The sequence below is a fragment of the Callorhinchus milii genome, unplaced genomic scaffold (genome assembly GCF_018977255.1).
Source record: "Callorhinchus milii isolate IMCB2004 unplaced genomic scaffold, IMCB_Cmil_1.0 Scaffold5, whole genome shotgun sequence".
NCBI classification, from domain to species: domain Eukaryota; kingdom Metazoa; phylum Chordata; class Chondrichthyes; order Chimaeriformes; family Callorhinchidae; genus Callorhinchus; species Callorhinchus milii.
Window position 1 is genome coordinate 14,898,682 of NW_024704746.1, and position 15,125 is coordinate 14,913,806.

Below are 15,125 nucleotides of genomic sequence, written 5' to 3' on the forward strand. Positions count from 1 at the left end.
CTGTCTCTGAAGTCGCTGAGGATCAAATTAATAATTCCCCAACTAGATTCATGGAATATGTTGTTTGTTACTTACTGATTGGCAGTGCCTTGCTGGCCACAGAATTGTCCGTGGCTATCGGTAGGGTAGATCACTTTTCTTGGGTCTCCATGGACCCAGGCTGAAAGTTAAAGACATGAAACAGTTATCGTTCATATCCACTTAATACAGGTTTTATTCCCCATTAAATAAAAAAACTTAAATTGTGCATAATCATTAAACATTTGCTCTTCTTAAGTGTCTTACAAATGTAATTTTGTATTGCATTTTCATCCATGCTGGGTGTTAATGTAATTGGCATTAGTGTCATCAAGTTATACGTTGGTTGTGGATAAGAAATAAGTGGTAAATTTCGCAGTGGCATTAATCTTTATTTTCTTTGTTGTAACACACCACATTGTCCAATAGGGGTTGAATATATTAAATGTCCAGATTAAATCAATTACTGTATTGGGGACAGATCCCATTAACTCTAAAGTGCACGCTGTTCTATAACATAAAATTAGTATTTTTGTCACGTTTAGTGGTGCATGGTGGTGCCATTAAACCATTTTTTTAACATCAACAGTTTAACAGATTATGCAGTTTGCAACAGACTGATTTTTCAATATTTTCCAAAATTATGTGGAATCTTAAATTTAAAGAAAAAAAAACCTTGGTAGAATTTGGGGCCTCGTTTCCATCAAATCATTTATATAGTGTCCTTCACGCTGGAGAGTGTCTGTGATCGTTGATTTTTATATGTCAAAAACCAAGATGCATTCTGCATGAGTTAAGATCATCTTGTCATGTATAGTGGTTTAAGCTTTTGCATCTAACCAAATTTCCAAGTGGTCTACATAGTGTTATAACCCTAAGGCTAACAATGGAGGAGTTTTCTTTCTTTCCCTCACCCACTACGTTAGAAGTCTAAATGGCATCGTTGTTTGATGAAACAGAAGCTTTTAGTAAAGACACAAGCACGTTGAGCAAGCAGGTGTTTCATTGTTTCAAGTTCCTCAGTAAAATCTCTTTTGTTTCTCAATAATATGTCTAACAAACACAATTATCTTCGGCAAAACGTCAGCAGTTTGATTTGTACCGAGAAATGCATTGCATATAGAAATACTTGGCCTGAGGAGATCCAATGATTCAGTTTTGAAGTGTGTTGTTTTCAATAAAATCATGCTGACCATAGTTCAATTAGAGTGTCTCAAGTTGGTAGCAATTCTGTGATTATGAAATGCATGTGTTGCCTTTGCTCACAAGGCATTTCAAGCTGATAACCATGGAGTTTCATATTGAAGAATGCTCTACATGGCAGATTTATCATAATTGCATAGCAATTACTCCGGTGTTCTTACTTTTTAAGAACAATGTACTGGAAATGTTTAAAGCATCTCTAGATTTTTAAAAATTTAAGTTAATGTCATTAAACATGCAAATGAAGTGGTTTCTGGTGAAACAGCCCAGTCAGGAGCAAGGATACTTGTGTAGAAATGCTTTGTGCTAGCTTTTAAGCTCACTTCTATGGCAATGCTCCATAAATAGTTGATCAATAAGCCCATGGCTCCAGCATAGTGCAGTGTATCTAATTTATCATTGTGTATTTCTACATTATCCAGAAAAAAACAAATAAATTATTACAAGTACATTTGTTATGCTCAGATGCTTGCAAAAAATGAAAATGCATCTTCCTAACATTTAACAAAAATAGTCCTATATTGCTATTGATGTTACGTCTTTTTGATTCATGGTCATTATGATCTTTCGCTCTCACATTCTCTTTAATTTATTGCACTTCCTAGGCTACAGAAACATGTTGATTTTTTCCTCACTTATCCCTTGTCCTCATATTTACTGGTCTTGGTATGACGTGATGCTATGGTAAGGTTTGAGACTTTAGTACAACTTTTTCTTCATGGAAAAATAGATGGCCTTATCAACCTCTCCCTGGATCACTATTTGTACTACTGCAGCCTCTTTGGAACACTGATAAACACAGAAGGTAGATGGAAATTCAAACACAGTAGTTAAATACATTTTAGTTACTATGTGGTAACGAAACCAGATTTTTGAAGGGGGAATCAATGGTAACAACATACATATGTTAGCTCCTATCTCCATCTGTCACTTTCAAGTATTAGTATAATTTTAAACAAGAACAGTCAGGGCTTTTATCTAATTTATTTGGAATATATTTCAACTGCAGTATTTACCAATATTTTTTCCCCTACGCAGCTTGAGGGATTTAATCGGATTTAATTTTCTACACTATACTTACCAACAACACCAAGTGCCATGTACCCAAGGATCACGATAATGAATAATACAAAGCAAAGGAAATCAGTACAACGCCTAGGAAGAGAGAACAGATGCAGTTAACACAAGCAAGTCATTTTGTTTGAAATATGTTACTCATTTAGTATTAAGCAATTATGATATGAGGTTGTGGAAAACCTATCTTGAAATAGATGTTATATTTCTATAATTACTGTGCATTGTTCAAATCAAATCCTTTTGCAGAAATTAAGAATAGTTGTAACAACTTTATGAATATACCAATGTTTGCATGAGATGAGCTGCAATATTAAGCCCCAAACCATTGAAAAGTCAGCCACAGGATGTTGCACTGAAATGATTATTATTAAAAACAAGTGAAAACATTGTACAATATTATAAATACTTTTCGAAACCCTTTGAGGATAAATCCTTTGTATAATCACAGGAGAAATCATCTTGACTGAACCCTACCTGTAATAAAAGTCAATTTGCTCAACTAAAACCGTGTTGTATGCTAGTTTAGTTCAAAACTGTCCAACATTTGACAGGATCAAAATATGGAAGAAAAAAGGCCAGTGAAAAACCTCCAAGTACTTTAAATTAACTTAGACAAGGCTTGTGAGCATTTTAATGCAGATTTAAAAAAAGTAAAAGTTAGGTTAGGTTAAGTTTAGTAGGAGTTCTTTATTTACTACTTGTATCAATAAAGTCTGTTATCTGGGTCAGTCTTCCAATTCTCCCTGACAGTTGTTGGATGGTAATCGTCCAAAGTGTGAAATGTTGAATGATCCCTAATATGTTTTTTCACAAATCTACACTTCCACGTAGTGGCTGAGGTGGTGTTGATGGCAGGCAATCTTCATGCCCATCAATCTCTTTCACTTCAGTATCTTTCTCACCAGCAATTGCACATTAACAGATGTTGACATCAGCCATAGCTTCAATACACTCTGTTCCTCAGCACGTTATTTCGATAGACTTCTCCGCATTTTCCAATACAGCTGCGATTTTTTTATCAGTTATAAGTACAACATATTTTACGTTTCGCAGTAACTCAGGAGACATGTCGATTGTTTGAAGAAGATTAATCTATTTTTGGCCAGACATGATCTTGTTCATTAACTTCCATCACCAATAGGACTAATAACTTGAACCACCATTCTACTCCTGTAGTGTTTCACTAACACTTGAATGAATAGCACTATTATATGTTTGGAGGCTTAAAAACAAAATCGGTTTTTCATTTGTCGAAGTACAATCCTGATATTCTGTGCAGCCATGAAATGACTAGAATTTTTACCCGTCTCTTTCTTTCCTTGTGCCACTCAGCAAATATAACTGAGGTCATCCAAGCAACAGAATTTGCTTCACAGTGAAGTCGGTTAGGTTAATATTGACTCCATGGGAACAGCATGGCCTGTTGCTCTTTCCAATAATGTGCAACTTCATCTTATCTGTGCTTGCCATTAGCACACACCCGGAGTCTGCATTCCTGTCCTTCAGTTCCAATCTTCTTCTTAAAGTGAGAGTTGCATTGGTTGTGAAGCTGTATTAAAAATTCCCAGACTTGATCACCATTTTACAAGTCTGACAGAAGATCAAAATGGGATGCAACATCTGCCTTTTTTTTTCAACGCGCTTGTCTCTAATGCAATGCTGTATCTCTGCTGCCACTGATATCACTGCGCGTAGAATATCCATACCTCAGCAAGTGTCTTGAATCTTGTCTTTAGCAAGTGTCCAGTTGTATTGAACTACATTTTCCATATTATGTGACCTCTTGTTGATATCGGAGTCCAGTCATCATGAATTGCAGAGGTTATAGCAAAGCGTATAATGATTTAGATAGTAAAAATAGGATGTTGAAATCTCTCTAATTTAGATTAAGTCGTCTTTACTGCACAATTGAATATTAATAACTTTTATGAGCTGGTCTAAGAATTTAGACTGTAACTAATGGCTACAGCTGCAGAAAAAGACCCGAGGCTAAAGAAGCAAGATTATCATGCATCATGAGTTAATATGGATGGTTTAACTAGGAAATTCTTGAGGAAGCACATACCCTTCTTTTTCCTAGCTATATACCTCACCCTGGCATCTATGTTGAACTGTCGACCATTTTGTTACTCTCACAGGTAATACTGAAACGATAAGTAATCAATTCTGCAAGATTTTCTAACCTTTCCTGACTGACTCATTTAATTTTCAATCTAGAAAAGCTCATGTATTTTCCTCCCATATATTTCATTCTTCCTTATTTACTGGACATTAGTAAAATAATATTAATATGGAAATATTGATTTTGTTTTGCATGAAGGTGATATGCTGCCATGGTAATGCTACAGTCTAGAAACCAAGTTTCACGTTATTCTTTCCTCTCCTGACCTCGATCTAAATTACTAACTGCTTTCCTGCGTCCTCTGCAATTTCTTGATGACTGGAATCCTGTTTCAACAGCAGCAGCCATTTAATGTACACGTTATATGTTCACTTTTCTGATGCTGATATCGCAGACTTCAATCTTGTATTAAAAATTACTTCATGTAAAGCATGACATGGGATATGTGGTACTAATGTATCCGTTGATTTTATTTGCTTTGATCAGGAGGACAAACATTGCTTGCGATTATTAAGCACAAGTAATGGAAAAACTGTTATCATTGGCATTAATCTGTGTGGCCTTATGTATCCAGGAACAACTCATCCCAATAACTTCTTTAACCCTTGTGTTTCCATCCTTCTTGGTAAAGCCTTTTGAGATGTTCAATTACCTAAAAGTGCTAATGTAGGAGCAAGTTGTTGTGTGAGTCAGCAATATAGAAATTCAAACCTCAATTTGCATCTAACAGTTGATGTATACATATCAGTGTGTTATTTAATTTAAGTTTTATTTATAATTAAATATTCTAGCCTTTAACATAACTTTTCCATTCATACAAATAGGCTGACACCTCAAAACTATTAATATACTTGCTTATCATGTATGGAATGATGTGATCTTTGCATTATAATGGAAATGAGAGATTTGTGGTTTGGCTTATACACATTTAACTTGATTTTGTTTCGAAAGGACTTGATTGTAACAGCAGTGAATGTGATTGAATTGTTAGCTCTGACAGTTCTTTTTGTATTGTCACACCTCATTGAAAATAATTTCCAGGCATAATTTCTTGTCTTATCTGACTAGTTACAGAAAATATCCTACATTATCCATCATCATATAATGATCTTTGCTGATTTTCTAAAGGAATCAACGCTTCTATTGTATTTTAGATTTTACAGAAACAAAAACAGCCTAGACTTTAAGAAAAAGAAGAAATTTGATCTGTAATAAACATTTTCTACTAGATGGTGTCACTTTGCTGAGATAAATGAAGCCATCGATTAAGACCTGATGGGATAATATAAGAGCTTCGTAAAGCCATCTGAACAGGCAGAAGTTTGTTGAAGAGATCTTTACAGCTTCAAGGAAAAATCTATCTTAAAATGCTATAATTTAGTATTAAAATTCAGCTTGTTACTCTGGATTTAGTGGTTCGTGGAATATTTGTGACAGACTCCACTCCAAGTTGTCTGGCAAGATCCCAATAATTGCCATAGGGAAAATGGCCAATTAATCTGGAGGTTTGTTGACCAGGACTCTGAGAAAATTTAATTTTCTTTTCTAACAGTGTCACAGTATCTCCATTTGAAAACAAGCATACAGAACCTTAGTTCAATACCTCAGGCACATGTTACACCTCAATATAAGAGTTCCAAGAGTTATGGTCAGGAAAAAGACTTAGTTCCTTTGATGTTCACTGCAACTCAAACATACAATGTGTTCAGGTCCCTTAATATAATATTTAAAAAATCATATAACTCAATATAAAGTGACTTTGAAACAACGTACCTATTTTAAAAAATAAAGGACCATAAGATTATTTTTTTCTATGAGAATAAATAGAATGCGATTCACAGTGAATGGGAGTTGAAATAGATGGTAGGTTTTAACCTCGTAAACAGAATTCAAATAAATTCAGACCTTGGAATCTGATAAATTCAGACTTTGCATTACAATTTTGAAATTAGATTTTCCAGATTTGATCCTGGTCCAAGTTCAAAACAAAAGTGTTTTACCACATCTTTTGCATCTTTGTTTTTTGCCAAAGTACATCAATATGATGATATCACTCATGTAGAAAAAAACAGTTCACTCACTGCTTGGGAACAACATTTTGTAACTTGTCAGAAACATTATAATGATAAAAATGGTGCAGAATGTTCCAGAATCCTTTTTGTGCCCCTCCCTCAATACAAGTTTGCCTCTAGGTCTATGTAAACCAAAACAGCACAGATAATGATGGAACGAACCATGTAAGTAACCATTGTTTGAAGTTATTCTTGTGTTGATGTAAAACTTTTTATTGCACAGAGAATGAACTTGTTTGCATATAGAGAAAAAGAATGTTATAATTTGCAATGTGGATGCTTTAAAACGCAGGAGCACACACTTCAATTAAAACTAGTTTAAAATGAGTCAAAGTTCAATTTTTCAGATGAATTAATAGTGACACTTTTGCTTCTTTTGATCCTCAGTTTTATCTACTGTAATTCTTATAAAAACAAGAAAAGATCCTACAAGCTACCTTCAAAATCCAATAATATTTTTTATTAAACCTTTTCCATTTATTTCTCCTTCCTCTTTTTTTTTAACAAGGATCTTTCTTGCAAAAATAGACTTGTTTAGTTCCATGCTTTGCTATCTCCATTGTTAGTTTGGACGTTAATAGAAATAACACTTAAAATCGCACAAAATTCTATTATGCATCGAGTGATCAAAGTAAATAATTATTAACTAATACAAGTATGAGCTTAGCTTTCAAACAGATGAAATGGAGTCATTTAAAATAATCTACAAATAACAATCCGGATGAAAATTGTTGTCAAAGCTCAGTGAGCAATGTACGTGTGTATGTGTGTGTGTGTGTGGGGGGGGGAGCAGCCAGTATCTGACATTACTGTCCTTGCTTCATTTTAATTGTAGTCTGCAGTTACATGAACGCACATTTACTAAAGTTACCGCAGTTCCCTTGGGATCTCTTCTACTCTGTAATCATTCACTGAAGTGATTGGAGGAATGCTCCCTTTTGAGCACTGATATTGTCTATTAGATAATGTCAGAACATCTCTATTGCGTTTAGGTCTGATGATTATGTAGTTCATCACACACTTCTGAAATGTTGAGGCTGCATGAAACTGATCATCTGAAATGTTAATGAGAGCAGATAACAATACCCAAATCATTCTGTTAAAGCTATCACAGCTCCACTTGTACAACATGTTGCTGCTCTGTGTGCCCTTTATTTTGTACTGGAATTCTAAAAGATTATTGCCAACATTTTTGATGGAAAGTTGCATATCACACTGAGACTTAATTTGACATTGTGTATTATTCTCTGAACAATTCAGGGGTTCACGTAAGAGAGACGTCAGTTGTATAAGTAGTTGTAATCTTACTGTGTTGTTCTTATAACACGGGCGTGTTTTGAAATCATGAAACTCTGGGGCCATGTTTGGAGTGTGCCTATTTCAAATCCAGAGACGGCAGCAGATATAAAATCAGGGAGAGAAATGTACCAGGTGATGTGATATAGGGCTGTGCAGACCCTGGGTGAATCATTGTGTTGAGTTGGTGGTTGTTTACTGAAATTGCGATGAGAATGCTAAATGATCCCAGTCCTTGGGTTAGATGGGGGAGAAGGAGCTCAAAGTTACAGCTACTGATCTCTACCTATAAAGTCTTGCTGAAAATAACCTGCATTTGGATTTTAGTCACTAACCAAACTTAGCTGTGATGGTCAACTGCTCACTTTTCAAGGATATAAATGGACAGCAACTTTTGTGAGGTACCAGAGGGTTATCGTGTCTATTGAATGTATCCAACGTGAATTGTTGCTGTCACAAGGGAAGGGGGAGTGAAGAGACATTGTGTCATCCTTCTGAGGTTATTCTATATTTGATTGCATGACCATAATGTACTTCAGTCCTCTTTGGAAATCACTTTGCCTCAGAATTTAAAAGAAAGCGAGTATGGTGAAAGTCATATTAAAAGAGAATCGATATTTACCATTATAGCTGCAATTATAGATGACATACTATTAAATCACTATAAAAATTATACTTTATTCCCATAGTCATCCTCGATACTGAGTCCCATAAATCTGAACTCTGAATGGGCAAGCATATTGATTGCATTGCAGAAAATGTAATAACTCTAATGTTTAACTTACAATAAAACTGTAATTGTGACCAAAATATCTTTCCCATTTTTCTTCTTCCCTTTTAAAATGCTGATTTTTGTTTTCTCGTATCAAGGCTATATGGTTGGATATTTAAAGGATTATCTTTTCAGCGGTATAATTTATTCAGGGTGAGAAGAGCCTGCTTTGCTGGAATCTACCACTGAAGCCACGAACACTCTGAAAATCAATCACAAAACTTTATCTATTCCAATAATGAAAATGTATCGTGCTAGAGCCTTAACAAAACAAGACTGGATATATCACAAAGTTTCCTATCACATTATTCACCAATCACTGATACGCATATCTCTATGGCATCTCTACTGCTTTAATGTAAAAGCTGGTGATCCCATCTTAAAAAGACTATTGTACCAATTGAAGCTGTTTTAGAAACGTTACATTACTTTCACTTGCAGAACTCTGCTGAACAGGTGTTCTGTCTGGTTACTAAACTCCACCTGTGTACAGGACATATATACTATAAGAATATACAGGACTGTAATAATAATTTACTCACTCAATCCATGACTGTTTGTGGGACACTGCTGTGCCTAATTGGCTGCTGGTTTCACGCACAAAATATGGGCAATTCATTTTACAGTATAGTCTGTGAAGCTCTTTGAGATGTCTCGAAGACATGAAAAAGCACTATATCAAATGCAAGCATTATGATTATTATTATAATAACTTACTTGCTAATGATTTATATCCACAATTCATAGCTCTGGATGCAATTTTACCATTAAGATAACATGATTGAAATCCTATTTTTAACTGAAAATTGTCATGGAAACTATTCTTCAGAAAACATACAATATTTTCAAAAAGTCCAGTTGCTGCACAGCCACCCAGACATTGTATAAACCAGTGACATGGTGTAAATATGGACTTCTTTTCATATGGTGTAAATACATGGAAAAAAAGTCCATGGAACAATTGGTAATTAAATAAACGGTTTAAAGAACAGGAAGACACTCTGAAAGAGAGCACTCTGTGATGTTTTGCTCAGGGTTGTCATAGGTTTCTTTCCATACATAACTAGTATTGATTATGTTATATACACATCAGTGATCTATCACTGTGCTTCATATGTGACCATTCAATTCATCACCCCAAAATACTTCCACTTTCAGTAGTACAACAATTGGTACGTCAGAATAGTGAGTTTATCATTAAGGATCTGAGCAAAGGACTATCGTGCAGATATACCAAGCAGAAGTGTTCAGTTGATCAACTTTGTTTATTTTAAAACCTTGGAGATGCAGGCAAAAGCAGTGTGGGTGATTAAAAGATCATTGTGGTAAAGAGTTGTCAGTAGCAACCACATATCCATTTTAAAAGAGAAATTGGGCTATCTTAGATCCTACATTGAGCTGGATGTACAATACATAAGAACATAAGAAATGCCAGATGAAAACAACAACAACAACAAGATTAGATTTGTATAGTGCCTTTCACGTCAGGAGGACATCCCAAGGCACTGAAGAAAGACCAAGGTCCATCTAGTTCGACTTCCACCTTCCTGGCGGTCGCATGCATATATGTTACAAACTACCTATGTACTATTTCCCATAATGTTATTTCCTAAAAGAAAACTATCTAATTTTAAGAAATTAAAGCCTCAATTGTATTGTTGATATTGTGATTTTTTTTAAGTTTAAAATTACATTGTTGAAAATAAGGTGTTTGGGACCTTGATTTCTCCCACAAGACATCCACAATCTCTGAAAAGCAAAATCTGATAGCAAGGGATCCACTACCTTATAAAATACTACTTTATTCAATTTCGAAGACAGCCATTTCAAAGTAATTGGATTAAATCTGGGTGTTTTAGGTCTAATTCAATTCAGGCATAAATTGGCAGTTATCAGCATAACTATCTAATTAGTACCAACATCTCCGGAACACACTGTGCAGCATGGAATGTCTTCGGCAATCTCAATTGTTTACTTAATGCTCTTATGTGGGAGCATCTTATTTTTGTTTAATGAACCCCTGCTAACTCCCACTGTCTGGAACTGATTTACACTCCAGGTTTGTGGTGCTCTACTGGTAAATGTTAAATTTTTGTACCCCTATCTACCCATCTATCTGCTGCATTGCTACAGTGTCAATGCATTATAACAGGGTGTTTGAACTGTAAAATGACTGAGATTTTCATTTTCTTTAGTTTGATCATTGGGATTAATGTATATTCGTTGCCAGCCTGGTTCGGTTGGTTGCACTCTCGCCTCCTGGTGTGAGAGTAGTGTGTTCAAACCCCACACTGGGATTGAAGCTCCTAGTCTGCTGAAGAAATGGTGCAGCTCTGCACTGTTGTAAGGAAATGCTCCCTTCCAATGGTCATGCTGACTTTTGCGTGCAGTGTTAAATTGTTTTCCTGTTAAGTATTTTTGTGAATAGTATTACGGGATGTTAAAGATCCCTTCACACTATTTGTGAAAAAAAATTGATTTAAATGTTCTGGCCATCAATCCAGCTGATAACTCGATCATTCATTTTGTGGCTGCTTTGCTGTGTGCAAAATACCTAGAGTATTTAGCTAAAGCTAGTCATGACAATTACCTGTGAAGTGCTTTGAGACTTTGAGATTTGTAGGTGCTCTATTAATATTATTTATCTGGTGCTGTTGTTATGCTGGGGTGATGCAGAATCCAGATTGAAGAATAAATTCTAAACAGACAGGATTTGTGCAGAGTGCATGTCAATTAAAAATCTAACTAATTGAGAATCCAGTGCCTTGGGATGGCCTCCCAACGTGAAAGGTGCTATACAAATGTATTGATTGTATTCTAACTCTAAAATGTTTAAGCCGATTTGTATAATATTTATAATCTTACAAAATCATCACATTCATGAAGTACTGGACGAGAAAAAAAAACTTGTGATTACGAGTTAGTTTATTCTTCTAAGATGTATTTGGCTCATTGTGATTAATTATTTGTGTTCCTACATGTAGAAGTTAATGCCATCCTAACTAATTTGTCTTCCAGCAATTGTGCTGATCATCAACATGAAATCTCACATTCTCCCATTTGGCTGAGGTCATGTTTGATCTGGTTACTTCGACTGAGTCAGGGTCAAGTCCATCTTTGGATCAATAAAGGATAAAGAACTTCAATAATCCTCTCTCCTCAGCACATGTACATCGATGTACGACACAGATGGTGGTGGTGGTGGAGGGCACGTTTAGTGTGGATTACAAGTCATTAGTATACAACCCATACGTCACAGAGACTGGCTTTTACAGTCATCACTAAGAAAAATGGGAAATGATTCCAACCATGTTTGTGTAAATGAATTACGTATGTTGAAATTTGCTCTATGAAATTACCACAAGGTATAGAAATTATAGTTTTTATCTGGTTCTTTATACCTGGGATTTAACACCGCTCTGACTTCAGGGGTAATACATCTCCCTGCAGTATTTTGTTTTCGTACCACACGCTGGTTTAAAACATGCTAGCTTTTTAAAAATAATAAAATTCTAGTCACTAGAATGTGTGTTATTTTTAGTGTTAGAATTATGTTTTAGACTTTTATCTGACAGAGTGAAATAAACAGGGTTCTCTCTGGTTCTGATTTGTGCTTTTTAAAAATATATACTGGTCTTTTTCCCCCTGTACCCCATTACTTAATGTGAGTATTGAGTACATAATATGGTTACATAATACGTAAAGCTTCACATTATGCAGTATTGCCGCAGCTCTTCAAATAATAGTGGCTCTGCCTTACCATGAGGTTGCTGAGGCTGCAGAATCTATTTGCCCTAAGGTACAGAAAGTACTGAGCTGGCAGCAGCAAAACAACAGTTTCAAAATCACAAATTGCAATCCTGTATTATGTTGGAGTCACTATTTGAGAGAGCATCTGGGCAGTCAAATGCTTCTCACATTGCTGGCTCCACAGTCAGAAGATGAGTAGCCAACTAACACTGCTGCCTCCAGGGAACGGGAGGCTGAAATCACACCTCTAGGACATATTAGGCAGTGGCTCTGGAGAGGCAATACAATACAGTACAATTTACACTTGTATAGTGCCTTTCACAGTGGGAGGAAGTCCCAAAGCGCCTAACAATTCTGTCTGGGCACCGGAGCGGAGGGGGTGAGGAGGGGAACGATGACTGAAAGCATGGGCAAAGAGGTCCATTTTGAGTCATCTCAGAAAGAGAAGAGGGAGAGAAAATGTCCTCTTCTTACTTACCTTGCAGTGCTGCTGCCTGAGACCAGGCTGCTATTTATGCAACTTGGAATGTGGCATAAATTGTCTCGACAGTGTGCCTTAATCTTTACCTCAGAATCACATTTTCTTGTGCATCATTTACATTTCTGCTTTTAAACCAGCCTTCCACAGTGTGACTGACTAGCTAATGGGGAATTATGGATAATTTTTCGCTGTGTCCTCACATTCACCTAGAACTAGATTGAAACTCAAACTTGGTTTAGTTAGAATCCTGACATCCATCAAAGAGAAAAGCCTTCATCCTGTCAGTGTGGGTTCCGGATTTGAATTCAAAGTGAAGTATGAAGTGGATGCATAGCATTCTAACTCTTGTTTATCTCGTCTCATTCTTAATTGGATTTAAATAAATCAGAAATTTAGATTGAAGAAAGAAGTACAAACAGACTTGGTTTGTGCAGAGTACATGTCAATTAAAATTACCCTCCCTTTACATAACATAACATGTAGGAGCAGGAATAGGCCATTCGGCCCTTCGAGCCTGCCCTGCCATTCAATCATGGCTGATCTTCTAATCTAACTCCAGCTAATAACCTAACCCTGCCTTATCCCCATATCCCTTAATCCCTTTTGCAATAAGAAATCTATCTATCTCAGTCTTGAATATGTTCAAGGACTGAGCGTCAACAGCCCTTTGGGGTAGCGAGTTCCATACGTTCACCACCCTTTGAGTGAAGAAGTTCTTCCTCAACTCAGTGCGAAAGGGCTGGGATCTGGTTTTAAGGTTGTGACCCCTGGTTTTGGTTTCTCCAACCAGGGGAAACAATCTCCCACTATCTACTCTATCATGCCCTTTGATGATCTTATAGGTTTCTATAAGATCCCCTCTAATTCTTCTATATTCTAGAGAATATAGGCCCAAATTGGTCAGCCTATCCTCGTAACTCATCCCCTTCATCACTAGTACTAATCGAGTAATCTACGCTGCACCCCCTCCAAGGCAAGTACATCCTTCCTTAAATAAGGAGACCAAAACTGCACACAGTATTCCAGGTGTGGTCTCACCAGGGCCCTATAGAATTGCAGCAAGACTTCCCTACTCTTATACTCAAATCCTTTCATAATGAATGCTAACATACCGTTCGCCTTCCTAATTGCTGCTGCACCTGCAGACTAACTTTCTGTGATTGGTGTACAAGGACACCCAAGTCCCTCTGGACGCTAACACATTCCAATCTCTCCCCTTCTAAAAAATAACCCGCTCTACTGTTTTTGCTACCTAGGTGGATGACTTCGCACTTCCCTACATTATACTTCATCTGCCACCTACCTGCCCAATCACCTAACCTATCTATGTCTCGCTGCATTTTTTTAATGTCGTCCTCTGTGTTGACACTTCCTCCTAGTTTTGTGTCATCCGCGAATTTAGATATATTAACTTCGATGTCCTCATCTAGATCGTTGATGTAGATGGTAAATAGCTGAGGCCCAAGGACTGATCCTTGTGGCACTCCACTAGTCACATCCCGCCAATCTGAAAAGGACCCGTTTATCCCTACTCTTTGTTTCCTACCCGTTAACCATTCCCCAATCCACGTTAATATGCTCCCCCCATTCCATGAGCCCTTATCTTTTGGACTAACCTTTTACGTGGCACCTTATCGAATGCCTTCTGGAAGTCCAAATAGAACACATCCACTGATTCACCCTTATCTTGTTTACTCGAAATATCCTCAAAAAACTCTATGAGATTTGTCAAACATGATTTCCCTTTTGTAGAGCCATGTTGACTTCGCCTAATTATTCTGTGCTCCCCTAAATACCTCACTACCACATCCTTAATCAATGATTCTATTTTTTTTGTTATCACTGATGTGAGACTAACTAGCTTATAGTTCCCCATCTTTTCCTTTCCACCCTTTTTAAATAGTGGTGTGACATTTGCGATCTTCCAATCCATGGGGACTGTTCCAGAATCCAAGGAATTTTGAAAGATCAGACACAAGGCCTCCACTATCTCATGAGCTACCTCTTTTAAAACCCTGGGATGCAAGCCATCTGGACCAGGGGATTTATCACTTTTTAGTGCTAACAGTTTCGCTAGCACCAATTCTGTACTAATGAAAATTTCCCTAAGTTGCTCACTGTCCTTATCCCCTTGGTGCATCTCTATTGTTGGCAGACTTGTTGTGTCTTCTAGGGTGAAGACAGATCAAAGTTTACAAGTTTAGGCAACTTTACTCTGAAATGATGAAAGCAATTCCAATCAAGTATGTGCCTATATAGGGCACTGTAGACACTGCTGATGTGCAAAACATAACTATTGACTTATGGTGAGCTCAGTTTACAGTAATGCTGCCA

General features: G+C 36.6%; 1 protein-coding gene across 1 annotated transcript in view; it reads right to left on the bottom strand.

Moving 5' to 3' along the window:
• LOC103174737 (choline transporter-like protein 5) overlaps window positions 1-15,125 on the bottom strand; it is a 129,596-nt gene that overhangs the window by 36,832 nt on the left and 77,639 nt on the right. The window contains 2 exon segments of the mRNA XM_007887273.2: window positions 76-160; window positions 2,303-2,376. Coding sequence (XP_007885464.2) covers window positions 76-160; window positions 2,303-2,376 — 159 coding nt within the window.